This window comes from Bos indicus x Bos taurus, chromosome 7, assembly GCF_003369695.1.
Source record: "Bos indicus x Bos taurus breed Angus x Brahman F1 hybrid chromosome 7, Bos_hybrid_MaternalHap_v2.0, whole genome shotgun sequence".
NCBI classification, from domain to species: Eukaryota; Metazoa; Chordata; class Mammalia; order Artiodactyla; family Bovidae; genus Bos; species Bos indicus x Bos taurus.
In genome coordinates, this window is record NC_040082.1 from 29,421,294 (window position 1) to 29,441,643 (window position 20,350).

The following is a 20,350-nucleotide window of genomic DNA, read 5'->3' on the forward strand; positions in this document are numbered from 1 at the left end:
TAGAAGGAAACAAATAACTTAGTATGTCATGAAAATACCCCTATGGTTTGATAAGGTTGTGAGTTACCGAAAGTTGCTCAATTCTCTTCTACAGTGGCAGGTACGACGACATGATATGATTTTCAAAGTATGGAGATGTACTTAAATTTCACTTGTTAAAAAAGAACATGGGACAATACTAACTCTTTTTAAAAAAATTAATACTAATTTTTTTAATACATTTAAAAGAGAGAAAATGTATAGAAAAGAAAAATTGTAATGCATGGGAAACTTAGGAACTTAAAGACCTAAAAAGAACATACCACATAGGGGATCTTAAAGAGAGGTCCTGTGTCAGGGGGTTTTCATGATGAATCTTTCTGACTGTTAATTTCCAAGTCATCCAAGCACATATTATATTGCTTGGCTGCGGATTGATCAATACCCTCTAGTCCAAATCCTTTGTGTTCATCTTCATCAATTTATTAGAAAAGAATAATTAGTATTTACCAAGAAATACAGTTGCTGATGACATTGGTCTAAAGTTTCTTCTAGAGAAATGGAGAATGGTAGGGTGAGCCTTGGAGATAAAGACTCACTCCTGGTATTACCCACATCCAGGCAGCTTGGTTGTGAGAAGCATCTGGAATGAAGCTGAGAGTGAGGCTCCTCAGACAACTCTGTCTCAGTCTAGAGAGGAGCTTCAAGGCACCATGAGAGCTTCCAGAGTGACTCCAACGGCTACCTTCCCATCCTGGTTCCTGAGGGCTCTGGGAAAAGACAGCCAGCATGGCTTGAACAGGGATGGAGGGTTGTGGGGGTTGGGCAGGGCTCCTGCCTGGTCCCTGGCTGGCCTTCCCTCAAAGAAGCTGCAGAAATAACTGTCCTATAGCCACAGACCAAATTTGGTGGGCTTCAGAGAACATACTCTACCAGGCCTTTTGGATGTTTCCCAGACTAGACTCAGTTCTGCAGAAAAGACAGCTACACAGCTGGTGATATTAACAAAAGCATCTGAAGCAGGGCATTTCTGCAACCAGGCCCTGCCTATGACAGGTCTGAAGCACTGGGTCCTTGAGTATGGCCCATTATTCACAAGAAAGCTGCTTTGAGTGATCTATGTATGTGACTGAAATGGTAGCTTCTATTTAATGTCTCTACAGGTAATATATTCAAATTTTAAAAAATAATTTCAACACCTGCCTTATCATCTCTATTCCATAGTCAGTTCAGTTATTCCTAACCTTGCAGCCTGCCAAAGACATGAAGATTGCTTAAGTTAACCACAGTGAAGGCCTAAAGAAGATTTAACAAGGTGCCAACTTCAGAGGAAAAAAGAAACAGAATGCAGAAAAGAATAGGCAGAGGAGTGACCTGCTGACCCTGATGAAGTGTGGCATGTATGACAAGAGAATAGGCTCTTTGCATCCAGTGCCCAATGGCTGAGGCAACCACTGCCTTTGGTTCAGTTCAGTTCAGTTCAGTCGCTCAGTCGTGTCCGACTCTTTGCGACCCCATGAATCGCAGCACGCCAGGCCTCCTTGTCCATCACAAACTCCCAGAGTTCACTCAAACTCATGTCCATCGAGTCGGTGATGCCATCCAGCCATCTCATCCTCTGTCGTCCCCTTCTCCTCCTGCCCCCAATCCCTCCCAGCATCAGAGTCTTTTCCAATGAGTCAACTCTTCGCATGAGGTGACCCAGCCATGACAAAGGCATCAGTGTCCAGGTTTTGGATTCTGATATAGCTTTTTGAAGTCTATTTAAAAAATAGTATTCCAATACCAATTTGTCATAAAATCTCTCAAAAACTAGGAAGAGAGGGTAGCTTACTCAACTTTATAAAAAAGCATTTACAAAAAAACATATAGTTAATATTGTCCTTAATGGTGAAAAACTGAAAGCTTTCACCCCAAGGTTGAGAATACTAATGAATATTCTTCTTACTATCATATTCAACATAGCATTGGAAAGTCTAGCCAGAGCAAGAAGGCAAGAAAAGGAAATAAAAGGCATATAAATTGGAAATAAACAACTGACATAACTGCCTATGTAGAAAATCCCACGGAATCTATGGAAAAGTCCCAAGGAATAACAGTGAGTTCAGCAACATTACAGATATAAGAACAGAGGAAAATCAATTACATTTGTATATATTAACAATGAATACATGGAAACCCAAGTTAAAACCACAATTACATTTAAAATATCTCCAATGAAAATGAAATATTTAGACATAAATCTAATGAAATATATACAGGACTTATATGCTGGAGATTTCAAATGTTGATTTAAGAATTCAAAGAAAATCTAAAGACTATTGAGAAAAATTGTGTTTATGGACTGGAAGAGTCAATATAGTAAAGATGTCAATTCTCCCAAAATTGACTGATTTAATGGAAGGACTGATGCTGAAGCTGAAACTCCAATACTTTGGCCACCTCATGCAAAGAGTGGACTCATTGGAAAAGACTGATGCTGGGAGGGATTGGGGGCAGGAGGAGAAGGGGACGACAGAGGATGAGATGGCTGGATGGCATCACCGACTCAAAGGACATGAGTTTGGGTGGACTCTAGGAGTTTGTGATGGACAGGGAAGCCTGGCATGCTGCGATTCACGGGGTCGCAAAGAGTCGGACACGACTGAGTGACTCTGAACTGAACTGAACTGAATGGAATTCCAATGGAAATCTCAGCAAAGTTTTTAAGACACAGTTTTTATTCTAAAATGTATATGAAGGTCACAGCATTTAGGGTAGCTAAAATTTTGAAAGAGAAAAATAAAATGAGAGGAGTCTAGAAAGAACTCAAAGATAAAAAAACCCAAAGAACCTAATTAAAAACGGATCTGAAAACATGAACAGACATTTTGCTGAAGATGCAAACAAGCACGTGAAAAGATGTTTACCATTATTAGCTGTTAGCAAATGCAAATTAAAACAGTGATGAAATATCAAAACGGCTAAAATTAAAAACAGTGACAGCACCAAGTGCTGACAAGAATGTAGAGAAACTGGTTCATTCATACCTTCTTGAGAGGAATGTAAAATGGTACAACCTCGCTAGAAAAGACTCTGGCAGTTTCTTATGAAACTTAATGCACAATTACCATATGATCTAGCTACTGCACTCTATGGCATTTATCCTAGAGAAATGAAACGTTATAGTCACACAAAACCTATACATGAATATTCACAGCAGCTTCATTTGTAATAAAATGAAAGTGAAGTCGCTCAGTCGTGTCCAACTCTTGCAACCCCATGGACTGTAGCCTATCAGGCTCCTCTGTCCATGGGGTTTTCCAGGCAAGAGTGCTGGAGTGGGTTGTCATTGCCTTCTCCAGGGGATCTTCCCGACCCAGGAATCGAACCCAGGTCTCCCACATTGCAGGCAGACGCTTTACCGTCTGAGCCACCAGGGAAGCCTCATTTGTAATGCTATACTAAGTCACTTCAGTTGTCTCCGACTCTGTGCGACCCCATAGACGGCAGCCCACCAGGCTCCCTCGTCCCTGGGATTCTCTAGGCAAGAACACTGGAGTGGGTTGCCATTTCCTTCTCCAATGCATGAAAGTGAAAACTGAAAGTGAAGTCGCTCAGTCGTGTCCGACTCTTAGCAACCCCATGGACTGCAGCCCTCCAGGCTCCTCCGTCCATGGGATTTTCCAGGCAGGAGTACTGGAGTGGGGTGCCGTTGCATTTGTAATAGCTAAAACTAAAAACAACCCAGATGTTCTTCAAGGGGTGAATGGTTAAACCAAATAAGGAACTAAGTACTGATATGTGTAAAACTTGAACAGATCGCAAAGGAGTTACGCTGAATAAAAAAAAAGGCAATCTCAAAATGTCATATACTATATGATTCCATTTATATAACATTTTTGAAATGACAAAATTATAGAGATGGAAAACAAATCTGTGGTTGCCAGGAGTTAGGGAGCGAGAGGGAGGAAGGTGGTTGTGGCTATAAAAGGGTGGCAGGAGGTATCCTGGTGATAGAACTGTTCAGTCTCTTGACTGTAGTGAATCTACCCCTGTAATAAAGGCACGTAAAACTAAACACACACATGTACACACATGCGCGAGTACAGGTGGAACAAATGAAGTCTGAATAAGGCTGGTGGATGGTACGAATGGTTAAGTTTGCGGTTGTGATACTGTCTCTAGTTACACAAGATGTAACCATTGGGGACACTGGGTGGAGGGTGGAGGGGATTTCTACTACTTCTTACAATTGCATATGAACCTACAAAGATCTCAACATTAAAAGTTTTTTTTTAAACAGTTTTTAAAAAAGCTGTGGATATTATTTGCAAGGCTTTTTTCATAGAAGAAGAGTCTGCTAGTTCTAGGGGCCAAATTTGAGATTCTCAAAGCACTCCATTTTTACTAAGGAATGGTGGGGAAGGGAATAAAAGATATAGCTTAGGCTTGGTTTCTTGCTATACAGGGAGGAATTTAAAAGGCTTGGAGAGAGAAAAGAAGATAGAATAGAGTAAGAAGTGGTGTCTCTGAGAGGGGACTGAACTCTCAGGAGCAACAGAAACCAGATAGTTTTGAGGAAATGTCACAGAATATATGCTCTTCTTCCTGCCTGAAACCCTGGAGGTGGGCGCCCTGAAGACGCCCCTCACCAACTCTAGGCAACCACAATTAGGCGGGCATAGTGGTCTGTGGAAGAAGGATATGCAGAGAGGCCCTGGCAAGACACTCCTAGCCTCTGGTACCCACAGAACACAGAGGAGCCTAGAAAATTCCCCCAACACCCTTTGAGAGGGTCAAACAAGTTATTTATTAATTGTAAAGAAGAGTTAGCCTGCCCACCAGGGATCAGCAAGGGGAAGGGCAGCCTGTAGTAGAGGTGATACACACCCCACCTCAGAGAATCAGCAGCGCCAGTGAGAGCTGAGATGAGATCAGCCAAGCTCCCTGGGGCATGCTCCTGATGGGGTAGGCTTGCCATCCGAACACCAGGCACAGGCAATTCACAGTGGCTTGTACCCAACAGGAAACCAGCGGGGGCACACAGCCTCCCACGAGCCCAGAGAAGCCCTCCCCAACACCCGACATCCACGGACACCATGGCGAAGACCAGGAGGAAAATGGTGATGTCACTCGAATCTTCAAATTATCCGAATGAAAGCAAAAAGCATGAGCAAGCTGAGCCCAATTAAGAGAAAATTAAGAAAGTTATATCCCTTCACATCCATGTCATTATGCAACAACCTGACTACAAGAATGACAAATAAAAAAGGTGAACACACAGGCCCTCGGTCCCTGGTCTCTGGCCCTAAGGTACTTGTACCTTTACTTTGAGGGACGAAGAATGGATCCAGAGACATCACTGTGCTCACCCGGAGTCAACGTGCCCTCCCTAAACAATTCAGTGAACAGCTCCTAACTGTCAACCACAGTGTCTGAAGATGTCCCCAAACACGTTATAATGAATATTTTGGTTTGTATTTCCCCTCCTTAAATTAACCATTTAGAAACGCGCATGAGAGGAATCAATTACGTGGTAAGAACACAGTAATCACCCATGTTGGCACTTTCTTTGCCAATGGAGCTGCTCGTTTCAGCTAATTATTTCCTAATCAGTAATATTTATCTTGGCGCTGGTCTCCCAGACTCTCCTCCCCCGGCGGCGGGAGGTGCCGCCCGCCGGCGCTCACCTGCTTGGACACCTTGGCCCAGGTCTTCTTCAGCCGGTAGATGGCACTTCTGTTTAAGGCTGAGGTGATCTCCAGCACGCCGTTGTAATTGTGCAGGCACCGGCAGATGTCCGCCACCGCCACCCACTTCTCGATGGTGTTGGCTCGGGAGGTGACATCCGCGTAATTCATGATCTGGGAGGCCACCAGGTTACTCATCTGAGACAACGGAAAAGCCGAGAGAGGCCAGCTAAGAGCCAAGGCCATTCATGCAGGGACAGTACCCGAATCATCTACAGCAACGTCAGGAAAGCGAGGGGCAAGGGATGCAAGGTCACGGTTCATCTTTGTTTCTGAGTGGCTTAACTGAGTTTTATTTTTTCAATGAAAGGTATTAATGTATAAGTGTTTATTAATGTATATTTTCCTCAGGAGGAGGTACGACAGAATTTGCCCTGAGTGAACTGACAAGTACGTATTTGTGATTTCTCCTTTGGGACATGGTCCGTTGTAGATCCAGATTCTGAAGAGACTAAAGTTTGTAATAATAACATTATTATTATTAACATTATTAACAGTAATCATGCTCATTCTGAGAGTGAAGAAAGGAACTGTTTGGGATAATCTTGATGGGGGAAGAGGTGATTTTTGTTAATCAGTAATTTTGATGAAGAAGTCATTTCCAAAAATTATTGAAAGAAAGGCATAGGATGAGCTATTCCCCTGAGGAATGGCAGCCTTTGCAGATCAGAGGTTTCAATTCTTGGGGCCTCTCCCCATGTTCCCTGGGTCCCAACAACGTGGGGATAGTCACTCTAGAAACCTCAACCATCACAGAGAAAGAAAACACGTTTCCCTCCAATCAAATCAAATTCTAACCTACCAACTCTCAAACCAGAAACGCTTCGTGCAGGGGAAGAGAACATTTTCACCTTCTTGCTGATTTTTGTTTTCCACCAGCAGTGAAAGGGACCTACAGTTTCAAAGCTAAGTGCTATAACTCTAATAGTTAAGTGCAAGTGCAAGTCGCTCAACTGTGTCTGACTCTTTGCGACCCCATGGACTTTATAGTCTATGGAATTCTCCAGGCCAGACTACTGGAGTGGGTAGCCTTTCCCTTCTCCAGGGGATTTTCCCACCCTCGGGATTGAACCCAGGTCTCCTGCATTGCAGGTGGATTCTTTACCAGCTGAGCCACAAGGGAAGCCCAAGAATACTGGAGTGGGTTAGCCTATCCCTTCTCCAGTGGATCTTCCCAACCTGGGAATCAAACCAGGGTCTCCTGCATTGCAGGCGAATTCTTTACCAACTGAGCTATTAGGGAATCCCCTATTAGTTAAAGCCAAGAGAAAAAAGAGGCACCTTAAGATGCTTAAGACTTAGAAAATGGAAAGGAAAAGGATAGAATTGGATTGATAACTAACAAGAGGAATAAAAGATCCATAATCTCCTATCCATACACTAAATCTGATGAGTACACCCATTCTTTGATAATTCCATAGGTATTTTAGGTGATGGGCTTCGCAGGTGGCTCAGTGAATTAAAAAAAAAAAAATCCATCTGCCAAAAGAGGAGATGCAGGTTCAATCCTGGGTTGGGAGAATCCCCTGGAGAGGGGAATAGCAACCCACTCCAGTATTCTTGCCTGAGAGATCCCATGGACAGAGGAGCCTGGTGGGCTACAGTCCTTGGGGTTGCAGAGAGTCAGAGACATGACTGAGCCCAAACACGAGCATCTTAGGTCACAGGGCCTCCACGTGTGCATATTCATTGATAAGTTATTTTGTAATGAGCACCTACTAAGGACTAGGCATTCTTATAGGTTGTGAGAACAGGAAAAACAAATAAATCAGTCTCCCTGACCTTAGGGTGCTGGGCCTGGTTAGGCCTGGTTAGGAGGGAAGGTGAGGGGAAGTCAGACAGACTCAAGTAAATATCACACAGTGAGATGCAAAGCTAAGGGTGGGGGTGGGGGCAGCTTGAGAATTGGAGGCAGCGTGGGACAGATGCTGGCTTCTGGAAACAGGTCACGCCCGCCCTGGCCCTGAACCCTGAAGGAGGAGTAGGAGGAGCCACTGTCTCCCATCCAAGCATCTGCAAAGGGACAGGGAGAGAAGGTGTGGTGGCGTGGGGGACCTGGCCGGACAGTTGTGTGAGGAGCTTGGGGGACCGTGAGAGACAAGGACGACAGGTGGGCGGGCTCCTGCAGGCCGGGCTGAGAGGCTGCGGCCAAATCAAGAAGACGAGAGGAAAGGCCATGGACAAAATGTCATCACAGACAGGACTACAATTCGATGGGTCTTAGAAGTTATTTCTGTGACACTGTGTGAAGAAAGGGTTGGGTGGCAGCGAGATGGCGTGGGGGTGGGGATTGGTGGGTTAGGAGCTCATGGAGAAGAGAATGAAAGGCCAGATCAAGGTTATGGCCATGGGAAAGGAGGGGAAAGAAGGGTCTGAAACATGGGTAGACTTAGGGCTCACTGGTGTCCTGAGGGGTGAGCAGGGTGGGGAAGACCCCAAGGTTGAGTGAGTGAGTGGCTGGCAGGGCCATCACCCATGGCCAAGGATACAGAATAAGATGAAAAAGTGGGTTTGGCAGGTCTGGGAAGGGCTGGTGATGAGTTCTACGTGCAGTCTGGACACAGTGGCCAATCACGTTATTTTAAGTAGAGACTTGTGGGTCTGGAGCCTGGCACACACAGTCTGGGACCCACGATCTGAACCTCTGATTTAACAGGCATTACATCCCAAGTGTATGTACAACACAGGCAAAAAAAAAAAAGGTTTATGGTCCACAGCAGGGCCTCTGTTTCTCAGAGAGTGATCCAAACCGGGCATGTGTCCTATCCTTTAGGAAGCAGCTGCATTGATGCTTATTATGTGATAACATCTAATACACATGTACCCTCAGAAAACAGAAAAACTGTACTGAGGATTTGTACGGTTTTGTATTTTGATTCTGAATCATTTACTAATTTACCTACAGGGTCCCTGGCAGTCTTTTTTTTTTTTTTAATTATCATTATCCCTTTTACTATAGTTTAGTAGAATTGACACGGTAGCCTTCCCTTTGCCCGCATAGACCTGAAGATACTCCAACGTCTGTGGTTCTTCCACGGGACTAAGACCATTAGAACAGCACCAACAGGTAGTTGGAGGGTATAAAAGCAACTCCGCCTTACTGCTGCAGAAGAATAGAGGAGATGAACCGACAGCTGGTAACCACTGCACACAGCCTCAGAAGCACTGTGATTATGCTCAAAGAGGTCCCTTCCCACCCTGGAATGTACTGAACTGATCGTTCAGTAATAATGAAGAAGAGCTGTACCAAAACAGCCTTACTATCACCAGCACCACCAGGGGCCTGTGACAAAGTGCAGTCAGAATTAGTCGATCTATGACCATGAAGTAATGATGACCATGATAAAAATAACAGCAACGACCTATGCTTGAGAGTCCCTTGGGCTCCAAAGAGATGAAACCAGTCAATCCTAAAGGAAATCAACCCCAAATATTCATTGGAAGGACTGATGCTGAAGCTGAAGCTCCAGTACTTTGGGCACTTGATGTAAAGAGCTGATTCATCGGAAAGGACCCTGATACTGGAAAAGATTGAGGGCAGGAAAAGAAGCAGGTGGGAGAGGAGGTGATGGTTGAATGGCATCACTGACTCAGTGGACATGAATTTGAGCAAATTCTGGGAGATACTGGAGGACAGAGAGCCTGGAAGGGTACAGTTCATGAGGTCACAAAGAGTTGGACACAACTCAGCAACTGAGCAACACCACCTATGCATCACTAAGCATTCATGGGATGTGTGTACCATCAAAGTGAACCTTTAGGACTGAAAGGTAACTGGAAGTTATCACATCACTGTGAACTCATAGAAGAGATTAAAGCTTATTTTTTAACATTCCATCAATTTTGTTGAAGTGAGTGGCAGACTTCCTTTAATTTAGAGAAGGAGTCTGAAGACCCTGATACTCATCTTCCTATAACACTCCCGCCCAAGGTTTCATTGTTATGGTTACTCACATCATTGAAGTGTTGGCTGGTTTTCATAATGTATGGTGTTCTTTCATTTTTATCCAGCTTCATCCACCCCTGCCCAAGAAATTCTCTGAAAGTTCAAAGCAAAACACAAAATCAATTAAGTTTTTTAAGGGTATCTAGGGTCCTGAATATCTATTATGAATATTATATAAATTAAACTTGACACTGCTCAACTGCTGCTGCTTCATCTCAGATGAATTTTAGCCCAATTCTACTGTTTCACCACTGGATGCCAAAAAGAAAGAGATTTTTCGGTTTTCAGCTTTCTCTTATAAATGTTTGGAGTGAGTGAGTGATAGTCAGTCGTGTCCAACTCTTTGCAACTTCATGGACTGTAGCCCGCCAGGCTCCTCTGTCCATGGGATTCTCCAGGCAAGAATACTGGAGTGGGTTGCCATTTCCTTCTCCAGGGATAAGTGTTTGCAACTGTGTCCTTATTAGGATCATAATAAAGGCTTCTCTGAAATTGGAAAACAAAGACAAGAGGAATAAAGAGGCTAAGTACTAACTCAGAAACCAAGACCATTTCCCCTGGATCAGCTTAAAAAATCTTAAGGCTTAGCAGAAGGCTCAAAAAATTCATCACTACCAAAAATATTAATCAGCAACAGCATGTTTTCCTCCACTTTGTTCTGACATTCTCCAGGAGAATGTCAATTCCACAGGCAGGGACTTTCCTTTGCTCTCCCCAGAGCCCAGAACAGTCCACGTGGGAAGGGCTAAAAGAACAAACACCAGTGTTAGCACTTTGCAGCCTGGTCATTTGAGGAAGGCAGTTATGGCAGGGGGAGCTCAGCCTGGTGGAAAGTCTGTCTTCGAAATAACATTCCCGCTCCTTCATTTCATTCATGAGCAGGTCCCGGGATCACAGCAAGCAAGGGACAATCAAGCTGGAGCATACAGGAATTATTTTGTCAAGGCACTACCAAAAATAACTTAAAAAGAAATTACTCTGACACATTCTCAATCCAGAAATGTTGACTGAGTCCCTAGGCAACGACCTTTGTCCCGTGATGTAGACGGTACTACTGTTCCCGTCCTGCAAGGCCGTTGTATACAAGATGTGCTAACTCCATGGAGGAAAATAACTGGTACATGTTCACAGCAGCACAGAGGGGACAGGAGGAGAGGTGAGATGCATCCCAGGAAGAGACCACAACACAGTCAACCACAAAGGTCCAGGCTTTGCTCTTTCTCCTCCTCCATAGAGGTCATGCCCCGTCCCTCCTGAATCCTCATTGCACAGAAGGGTTGTCAGGAGGAAGGCGAAGAGGCTCCTAACTCAAGTCATCAAATAGTTAATGGGTTCATTTGTTCGGCCATGGGGCCACATTCCTTTTTTTAAATGGCAGATGCTATTTAATTATTTTTATTGGGGTATAGTTGCTTCGCGATGTGTTAGTTTCTGCTGTACAACGTAAGTGAATACGTATATTCAGCTGTATGTATACATACAAGCCCGCCCTCCGGGACCCCCTCCCCACCCACCCCACCCCTCTAGGTCATCACCGAGCACTTAACTGAGCTCCCTGTGCTATACAGCAGGTTCCCCTAGCTCTCTGTTATACACATGGCAGAACATATGTCAGTCCCAATCTCCCAGTTCATCCCCCTCCCCTCTGGGTCCATGTCTGTTCTCCGTACCTGCGTCTCTATCTCTACCCCCCAAATAAGTTCACCTGTACCATTTTCCTAGATTCCACATATATGCATTAATATATGATATCTGTCTTTCTCTTCCTGACTTACTTCACCCTGTCACGGATAGGTCTACAAGTGCTGAAAGAGGAGGCAGGAAATAAGACAAACGCATTACAGAAAAGTCTGCAGGAGCATCGCTAGCCCTGCTCTTTATGCCCCTTTGACCTATGACCCCCCATGCTGCTACGCCAGAGCCTCCATCATCACGGGTGCCCCCTGCTCTACACACGACACGGACCTCCCTTAGACCTCTTGCTCGGCCCCTTCCTTGCCTTCCATTCAGCTAGGACTTCACAGAGGATTTGGGCCAACAGCTGTTATTTGTCCAAACAGAGGCTCTGTGTGTGGACCTGCTGGAGGACTGCTGGAGGCGGGCGGCTGAAAGAGCCACCATCCTCTATACATGAGGCAATGATGCTTGTTATGTGACAGCATCCACTTGCCACATACACACTCCACATGCACTCTATGCCAAGCACTGTCCTGGGAATCTGTCTTGCTGTGGAGTTGCCACGGTCAGCAGTACTTGAAGATTTATGGATGTGGCTGAAGAACTGCAGCGGAATTTACAGCATTGACCCAACATCCATGTTTCTCAAAGTATAGTCCTGGACCACACAGAATTACCTGGAATTCCCATTGAAAATGAAGTTTCTTGGGCCTCAGACCTACCAGAATCAGAATCTCTGAGGGAAGCACCTAGGAATGTACATTTTTTAACAAGTCTCCTGAATGACTTTAGGCACCATGAAGTCTGAGAACACCTGTTACAGCTGCATAAAGGTTTCTATAACATTAGGATGTGAGTGGTCAGAGAAACTCACATTCTATGTTTAACTGCAGTACATACAGAAGCATAACAGTGACCATCTTGAGAGTTTCCAATATTTCTGTATCAATATTTTCAACATAACCTGGAACCCAAAGACATTCAAGTGGGTCCAAACCATCATAAGATGAAAAGCCACAGCTCTGTGCACACACGTGGGGTTGCAGCAGGGTGGGGGTGGGGGGCGCTGCGGCCGTGGGCGCACACTCACTCGTAGGGAATGCTTCTGAAAACGATGTGGTCCAGGAGGGTTATCTGCTCAGCCAGCTCCATGGCCGACAAGGTCTCGAAGCACTCGGCCTTCGGACAGTCCGTCTGCAAGAGATGAGGGCAGGGAATGGCACACACCTCGAAGCCAGGTACCCGTCAGCTCACTGCAGTTGCTGGAGTACAAAGTCCACCCCGGATTCCAGCTCTGAAGAAAATGGTGGAGCACTCAGAGATATCAGGCAGCATTAACATCATGGACCATGATGTTAAACGCTGAGCCAAATCTGGTCCCTTTTACACAGTTTCAGGGATAGAACATATAGTCCGGACCCCAGTTACCAGCTGTGGGCACAGTGCCTGCCTTTGCGAGGTTAAGTCTCACACATAATTAATTGTGCAGGATAAGACTATGGCTCAACTTACCAGCTGAATTATATCCTCTAGTTTTAGGTGGATGTCATCTTGATCATCTTGTGAAAGGGCCCTAAAAAAAGTCAAAATATCCTCCATGAAAAGAACATAGACAGGCCAGGAATGAAACGACAAAAATGCAGTTCAGTTTCCCCCAGGGTGGAAAGTCAGAGGGTTTGGGTCTACGAGACTGTGGGGACTTGTGTTGAAGACATGGGGTCCAGAAAACAGAAGATGCACATGTTAAAGGCAGAAGAAGATCATCAAGAGAGCTGACTTATAACAAGGAGTCAGCCCGTTGTACACAAAAGTGCTGTGTTAGTCACTCAGTCGTGTCCGACTATGGGACCCCATAGATGACGCCAGGCTCCTGTCCATGAAATTCTCCAGGCTAGAATACTGGAGTGGGTAGCCATTCCCTTCTCCAGAGCATCTTCCCAATTCAGGAATTGAATCTGGGTCCCTTGTACTAAAGGCAGATTCTTTACCATCCGAGCCACGAGGGAAGCCCAAGGTTGTAAGTAAAACACCCACCGTGAGAGCGAAGCAGAGGGTGACCTGGGGCTTTGCCTTACTGAGAGGACCTGCGCCAGGAATCCGGGCGCCCTGCACTGCTGGCAGTCACGGTTTCTAGCAGGCTGAGTGCTCCGTCCACACTCCTCCAGCCCCTGCCCTGTACCCCCCCCCCACCCCCGCACCGCTGGTGCTGAGGCAGAAGATGCAGAGCTGCCCCCTCCCCAGGCACAGGCAGACCAGAAGCTCAGGATAGTTTCCAAGTATCAAGAGTTTGAACAATGCCAGGCAAAGACCAGCAGGTAAACTCTTCCCTGTTGCTTCCCAGTTGGGCTTTCCCAAGACACATTTGGTCTTGTATCCATCCCCACACTTGGTGTTATTCAGCTGTTAGCCAATATATTTTTGATCAGTGACAAATGAATTAAAAGAATTCCTAAGTTAAGGCAGGTGCTGGTTTCAGAGTGAGAGTGATACTTCATGTCCGACAGAGTTCAGAGTCCAGGGTTATTTAATCCTGATTATATAACTTTTATCTGGACCAAACACTTTAGGTGTCCTAAAATGAAGGCACGATCATGTGTTAAAAGTATTAAAAAAATTTAAACACTGCCCAACTGTGTACCTGTCTGTTGGAGGATGCTAGTTTTAAAAAGCAACAATGATATGATATTCTGTTGTGTTCTGAATGGATTAAAACAAAACTATCCCCTTAAAAATACAAAATCAACTGAGGTGGGTAACTGTATGCCCATTATGTGCTAGGAACATGCGAACCATCTGACACACACTCTCTCCTGTATCATAAAAAATCGCTTTAAGTAAAGCTTTATTATATCCATTTTATAGATGAGGAAACAAAAGCTCAATGAAATGGACTAACTGGCCCAGGGTTTGGTTCAGTTTGCTTCCCTGTTGCTCTTGCTTGTCATGAGCAGGCTTATGAAAGGCACTGCTTCCAGAGTCCAGCATAGAACACACACCCAAAAAGGTCAGTTCCCTTTCCTCTGTCTTCCTTCTCTCCAACAAAAGCTCTAGGCTTCATTTTGATATTTGGCAAAACTAATACAATTATGTAAAGTTTAAAAATAAAATAAAATTTAAAAAAAAAAAAAAAAGCTCTAGGCTATTTACAAGGGAGCAGAATCCTCCCAGCTCATAGGAGTGGCAATCCTCTTGCCTGCAATTAGCCATATCATTTGTGAGAAGAAAAAGTCACCATATGCTAAGGGGCAGATGAAGGTGAGGAAAAAATAAGTAAACACAACTCCTTCTCCAAAAACTGTTACCTCACACTTAAGGGTCAGACACAGGGGGAAAGCTCTTTCCCAAAGTGCATGTCATTCTTTCTACTGTAGCCTAGGTTCCTGGAGAGAGATCAGTGGCCACATAACTATGCGTCGCTGTGGAAAAGATCTTTTTTATGAGGTTGGGCAATATTCTTTACTTGGAAAGAAATGGTCCAGAAGTTATTTCACTTCTTTCAAATGTTCCTTTCCTCAGTGATCTTACTCTAATGTTCCAAGCTATGTCTGGTCCCATTAAGTTACCTAATATTTCTCTCTTCAAAAGAATCTCTGCTCTATAGATCAAAATAAAGGCTATCTCTTTCAAAAGGGCCCCTTAGAACAAAAGCTCTTAACCCTAGAGTATCACTAAATAATCTCTAAGGGTCCATAAACCTTTTTGAAATGACATACAAATGTGTGCATATATTCATGCATTTCTTTTTTGGGGGAGGATATGGCTTCCATTATATTCTTTTGGGGAATCTGTGATCCCCAACAAGATTAAAGATAACCATAGAAATGTATGCTGTTGCTGCTGCTGCTAAGTCACTTCAGTCATGTCTGACTCTGTGCGACCCCAGAGACGGCAGCCCACCAGGCTCCCCCGTTCCTGGGATTCTCCAGGCAAGAACACTGGAGTGGGTTGCCATTTCCTTCTCCAATGCATGAAAGTGAAAAGTGAAAGGGAAGTCGCTCAGTCGTGTCCCACTCTTAGCGACCCCATGGACTGCAGCCTACCAGGCTCCTCCATCCACGGGATTTTCCAGGCAAGAGTACTGGAGTGGGGTGCCATTGCCTTCTCCAATAGAAATGTATACTCTGCCATAAAACAGCATGTGACGTTGCTGTTTTACAAAAGATTTTTGTGTTATCATTAAGGAACCAGCCCCAGAATTTGATGCCCACCCATGAATTCATCAGTGATGGCAAGTTTTGAATTCTTAAGGTAGATGTGAACCAAGGAAATAGCTCAAAACAATGTAGAAATGTGTTTAATAAGTGAGGATGATCCAGCTGTCAAAAAACACTTTACACCAAAATTAGAAGTGACTATAAAGTAAAAAACTTAATGGATGATTATCTTTGAAGACATTCTCAAGCCAGGAGGTGAACAGACTCTGTCTAGTAAGAGAGGTAACCCCTGACAACCATTTGGAATAGGGGCAAGATGTCATTTTGGTGTAAAAGTTCTAATGGGTCTGAACAAAATAAATGCTATACATAAACACCCACACGTAAAATACTCTTGCTCTGAAACATGTAAACCTCCACATGTGAGTACCTTAGCTTGATGTAAAAGTTTCACAGAAACACAGTCTCCTGAATTTCCTTTGATTCTGGTAAACTGATTCAATGAAACCAAGGAAACCATTTATCCTGGCCTGTTCATTTGAATATCTGGTTTACTGTATGAAACAATTTGAATAAAGTAGTTCTTCTTCAAAAAAGTCTGATACTACTAGGGTCTGTGTGAGGTTTGTGGGTCCCCTTGTCATGACTGAAGCCATTCCAGTTGACCATCCAGGAAGTCAATCATTGCTTCTTTTCATTCAGTGGCATGCTAGTTGTCTACAAAAAACTATACTACATAGATTCAGAAGCCAGCTAGTCAGACAACATTGGAGGAATATGAAAGTCTTCAGCAGAGGTTTTTATTCACAATCAGGGCCATAACACTACTGATGCCAATCAAGCTTCTTCATCATAAAGTAACCCCCATGACACTGTGTGAGGTGGGGATGGTTCGTCACAGAAAGTTTTCACTGTACTGTATTAATGTATCATGCATTTAAATACATGTGTCATGGCTCACTGTTATATGACTTGAATACATATAAATCTTTAATATCAGGACTTTTTTTTTTTTTTTACCTTTCCCAATCCTAACATATTCACTGGGAGGTATGTTCAGAAAAGTTCCTGTCGGATGTGAAGGCTTCCCTAACTCTGTCCAGTTCCAATAGAGGATGGATTTGCTTAGTCTTCTGACTACTTTGGAGTTTGATGAGTACTCTGGGATCCTGGGTTTCTATCATGCAGTATGATCATTTTAATATTTGTGGACCTATAATGCAATACCAGGAGAAAAAAAAACTAAGAGGAAGTGGGATTATGCAAGTTTTACAGCTAGAAAATTTCCCCTTCAAATGCAGAAATCATGTAGTCTTAAAAACAGAGTCAAGAGCACCGGCCTCTGCCCTTGAAGCGTTCCACACCCTCTGGGCTGCTTGCTTGCTGCTGTGACTGGATGCCTGGGTCCATGGCATGGCCTGCCTCAGACTGCTCCTCCCCACCTTGTGAATGGGTTAATCTCATGTTGCTACTGGGACCTACCAGACCACCTCATCCTTCCCATGCTTTCTCAGGCATGACTTTCCTTCCTCCCAGGCTTCCTTGAGCCCATTGCTATCCATGCTCTGACACACTTTTTAAAGGCAGCTGTCCACAAATGCAATGAAATGTTTATTACTAAATTCTCTCGGTTTCAGCTGAAAGTAATTCCCTGTTTATTTTCAAATTAAGAAATGAACAGGAAAATCTTCACACTTTTCAGAGTTGTTAAATAATCCTTTTGCTTTCTGTTTCTTTCTCCTATACCCCACACTTTCTTTTTCATAAAGAGATTCCATGAACGATAACATTCCTTCAATTGATGGTTCTATCTAGGTCTTACTTCCTACTATGCTTTCTAATTATTCTAATATGATTTTTAAAAACATAAATTTCACACACATAAGTATTTGATATGGAAAATTATCAAAAACCCTAAAAACAAATCTATGATGTATTCCTCCTATAATCACAATCTCATGTGCCGGGGCTGCTGCTGCTGCTGTTGCTAAGTTGCTTCAGTCGTGTCCAACTCTGTGCAACCCCACAGACAGAAGTCCACCAGGCTCCCCCGTTCCTGGGATTCTCTAGGCAAGAGCACTGGAGTGGGTTGCCATTTCCTTCTCCAATGCATGAAAGTGAAAAGTGAAAGGGAGGTCGCTCAGTCGTCTCCGACTCCTACCGACCCGATGGACTATATAGCCTACCAGGCTCCTCCATCCGTGGGATTTTCCAGGGATCCTCAAACATGATGCAAGTGGAATGAATTATTTGGCAGGAGAAATTCAATCAAATACCAGTTGTTTTCTTGTAGCAGGGTTTACTGCACAAATCTATTCACTAGCTTGTTGGGAAGATAAGTTAGTGCCCCAGAGGCTCAGCTGACCCAGACTAGGACTCAGGATCTGGCTGTTGGCTCAGCTGATGGGCTGGTGACCGACCAGTATCTGTATCTGTCGGCTTCCGTTGATAAGTCCTTATGTTAAGGGCTAAACAAAGGCTTTTGTTTTGGGTTCATGGGAAGAAAGATGGTCAGAAGTGGGAGAATGGACAGGGGAGTGTAACATCTATTTCCTGCTAGGCTCCATGAGTGACTTTTGAATTCTTACAGTGAAACATGTGGAACTAAGAAAGACATGGGAAGAGCTGTTTTCACAAAAGACAGAGACTCTGGGTTGAGGGAGGCTGCTCTGGGGCCCAGGGGGCACAGGGACGGGGCAGGTGGCGTCTTTCTCAGCTTTTCAATAGGGAAATGGTAACTTCACAAGACTGCAGGCAGCATCTCCACAGAAACTGTGGCAGTGCTGGAAGGGGTCTCCCTCAAATGGCCTGGGAGCTGTGAGCGTGAATAAAGGTGCTGAGGCAGAAAAATCACTGGGTTCGTTCCTGAGCACATTTCTTGGGACTTTCAGAACACCTGGAAAGACTCTACAAGAAGCTGGAATTCTGCATGGGCAGCTAGGGGGCACCCCATCGGTGGAATTGCTTTTTTTTTTTTTAACTTGTTTTTTTCTTTTACAAAATAGTAGTAAGTAGGTTATGACTGTGGAAGTTGCTTTGGTAACAACTTTGAGATATAATTCATATACCAAACAATCCACCCATTTAAAGTATATATTTAATGATTTTTTAATTGCATTCACTTGTTGATTTATTTACTATTGTAAAATATTAAATTAGTTTTTTAATTGAAGTATAGTTGATCTATAATATCGTGTTAGTTTCAGGTATACTACTGCTATGCTGCTAAGTCACTTCAGTCGTGTCCGACTCTGTGCGACCCCACAAACGGCAGCCCACCAGGCTCCCCTGTCCCTGGGATTCTCCAGGCAAGAATACTGGAGTGGGTTGCCATTTCCTTCTCCAATGCGTGGAAGTGAAGTCGCTCATCGTGTCCAACTCTTAGCGATCCCATGGACTGCAGCCTACCAGGCTCCTCCGCCCATGGGATTTTCCAGGCAAGAGTACTGGAGTGGTGTGCCATTGCCTTCTCCAAGGTATACTACAGTATAGGGATTTAATATTTTTGCAGATTATATTCTACTATAGGTTTTCAAAATTATTATGATGTCTTTTCTATAGATACGATAACGAAGCTCAAGGCAAGTTGAGTTTGACTAAAGATCTAGCCTGGTTTTACTTGGGCTGTAGAGCCCTGACAGCAGAAACTATTTTTCCCAAGAGTCAGTGCTTTATAATAATAACAATGCCTGTAGCAGTAACATGAGTGCTAAGTATGTTTCAGGTATAACCTCTTCACACATATTACATCACGTGATTTTCACAACAACCCCATGAGGTAGGTATTTAGAGTCCCGCTTTATAAATGAGAAAAATTAGGTTAAGATTGACTAAGAAACTCGACAGTTATTAGTGGTTGAGCCAAGATTTAAACCTGTGACCCCCTGCAAAAGCTAGAATCAGACGGCTAGATGTCACAGTCCCAGGCTGACCATCTACTAAAATTTCCACTCGTTACTGGTCTTACACCTCTAATTCTTAGGTCACTTATTCAGGACAAAAAATTGTACATCTAAAGCCTGATGACTAATAAAGACCTGGGATGGTAAATAAAGTTCGTCTGAAGTAGAAGTGCCAGTCAGCTGAGTTCTGAGCTCCCCTGCGGGCACAGGCAGAGAGTGCTCAGGATTGATCGGTGATGCCTGGCATGGGTGCTGGGAGGGGAGAAGCAACACAAAGGCCTCAAATTGCCCAGGCCTGACAGCCTTTCCAGTCTGATCACCTCCATTTTCCTGCCAGCTATTTGGTCAAACGTCACTAGGGGTCCACACTTCCAGAACCTAGTTTTCAATCATCCATGCTTTAAATACAAAGAGCATAGCCAACAGTTTATACAAAGAGAAGAACAGCAGTCACTCAAAGACGTAACCGCTCATCCACCGACACCAGGCTTTATCTGAAGATGTATTTAGAACTTTAAAATCTGAAGATAGCATAGTAACAGAGTCTCAAAGTTTACTGAGATGTTTTCATAGAATGGAAAAACTGAAGACCCTTAACGGCTTCCTCAGCTCAGTTCAGTTCAGTCACTCAGTCGTGTCCGACTCTTTGCGACCCCATGGACTGCAGCACGCCTAGGGCTGCCCTAAACAAGTACAACAAACAAAGTGACTGGAAACAACAGAAATTCACTGTCTTAGTGTTCTAGAGGCTCGAAGTCCAAACACAAGGTGTCGGCAGAGCCATGCTCCCTCTGAAACCTGCAGAGGAATCCCTCCTTGCAGGGGTCCCCAACCTCCGGAATCTAATGCTTGATGACCTGGGGTGCAGGTGATGTAATAATAATAGAAGTAAAGTGCACAATAAATGTAATACCCTTGAATCATCCTGAAACCATCCCCACCCTACCCCACCCTCAGTCT

The 20,350-nt window shown here is 44.1% G+C and overlaps 1 protein-coding gene across 3 annotated transcripts in view; it reads right to left on the reverse strand.

Annotated features, from left to right (window-relative positions):
* RASGRF2 (Ras protein specific guanine nucleotide releasing factor 2) overlaps positions 1–20,350 on the reverse strand; it is a 266,845-nt gene that overhangs the window by 10,648 nt on the left and 235,847 nt on the right. For 2 of the 3 annotated variants that reach the window (XM_027545701.1, XM_027545703.1), the window contains exons 20-23: positions 12,847–12,907; positions 12,425–12,528; positions 9,666–9,750; positions 5,652–5,849 (exon numbers count right to left, since the gene is read on the reverse strand). In XM_027545701.1, the coding sequence (XP_027401502.1) occupies positions 5,652–5,849; positions 9,666–9,750; positions 12,425–12,528; positions 12,847–12,907 (448 nt within the window). Of the gene's footprint in view, positions 1–10; positions 750–5,651; positions 5,850–9,665; positions 9,751–12,424; positions 12,529–12,846; positions 12,908–20,350 lie in introns of those variants that run through there. The other variant, XM_027545704.1, reaches the window with a different exon arrangement.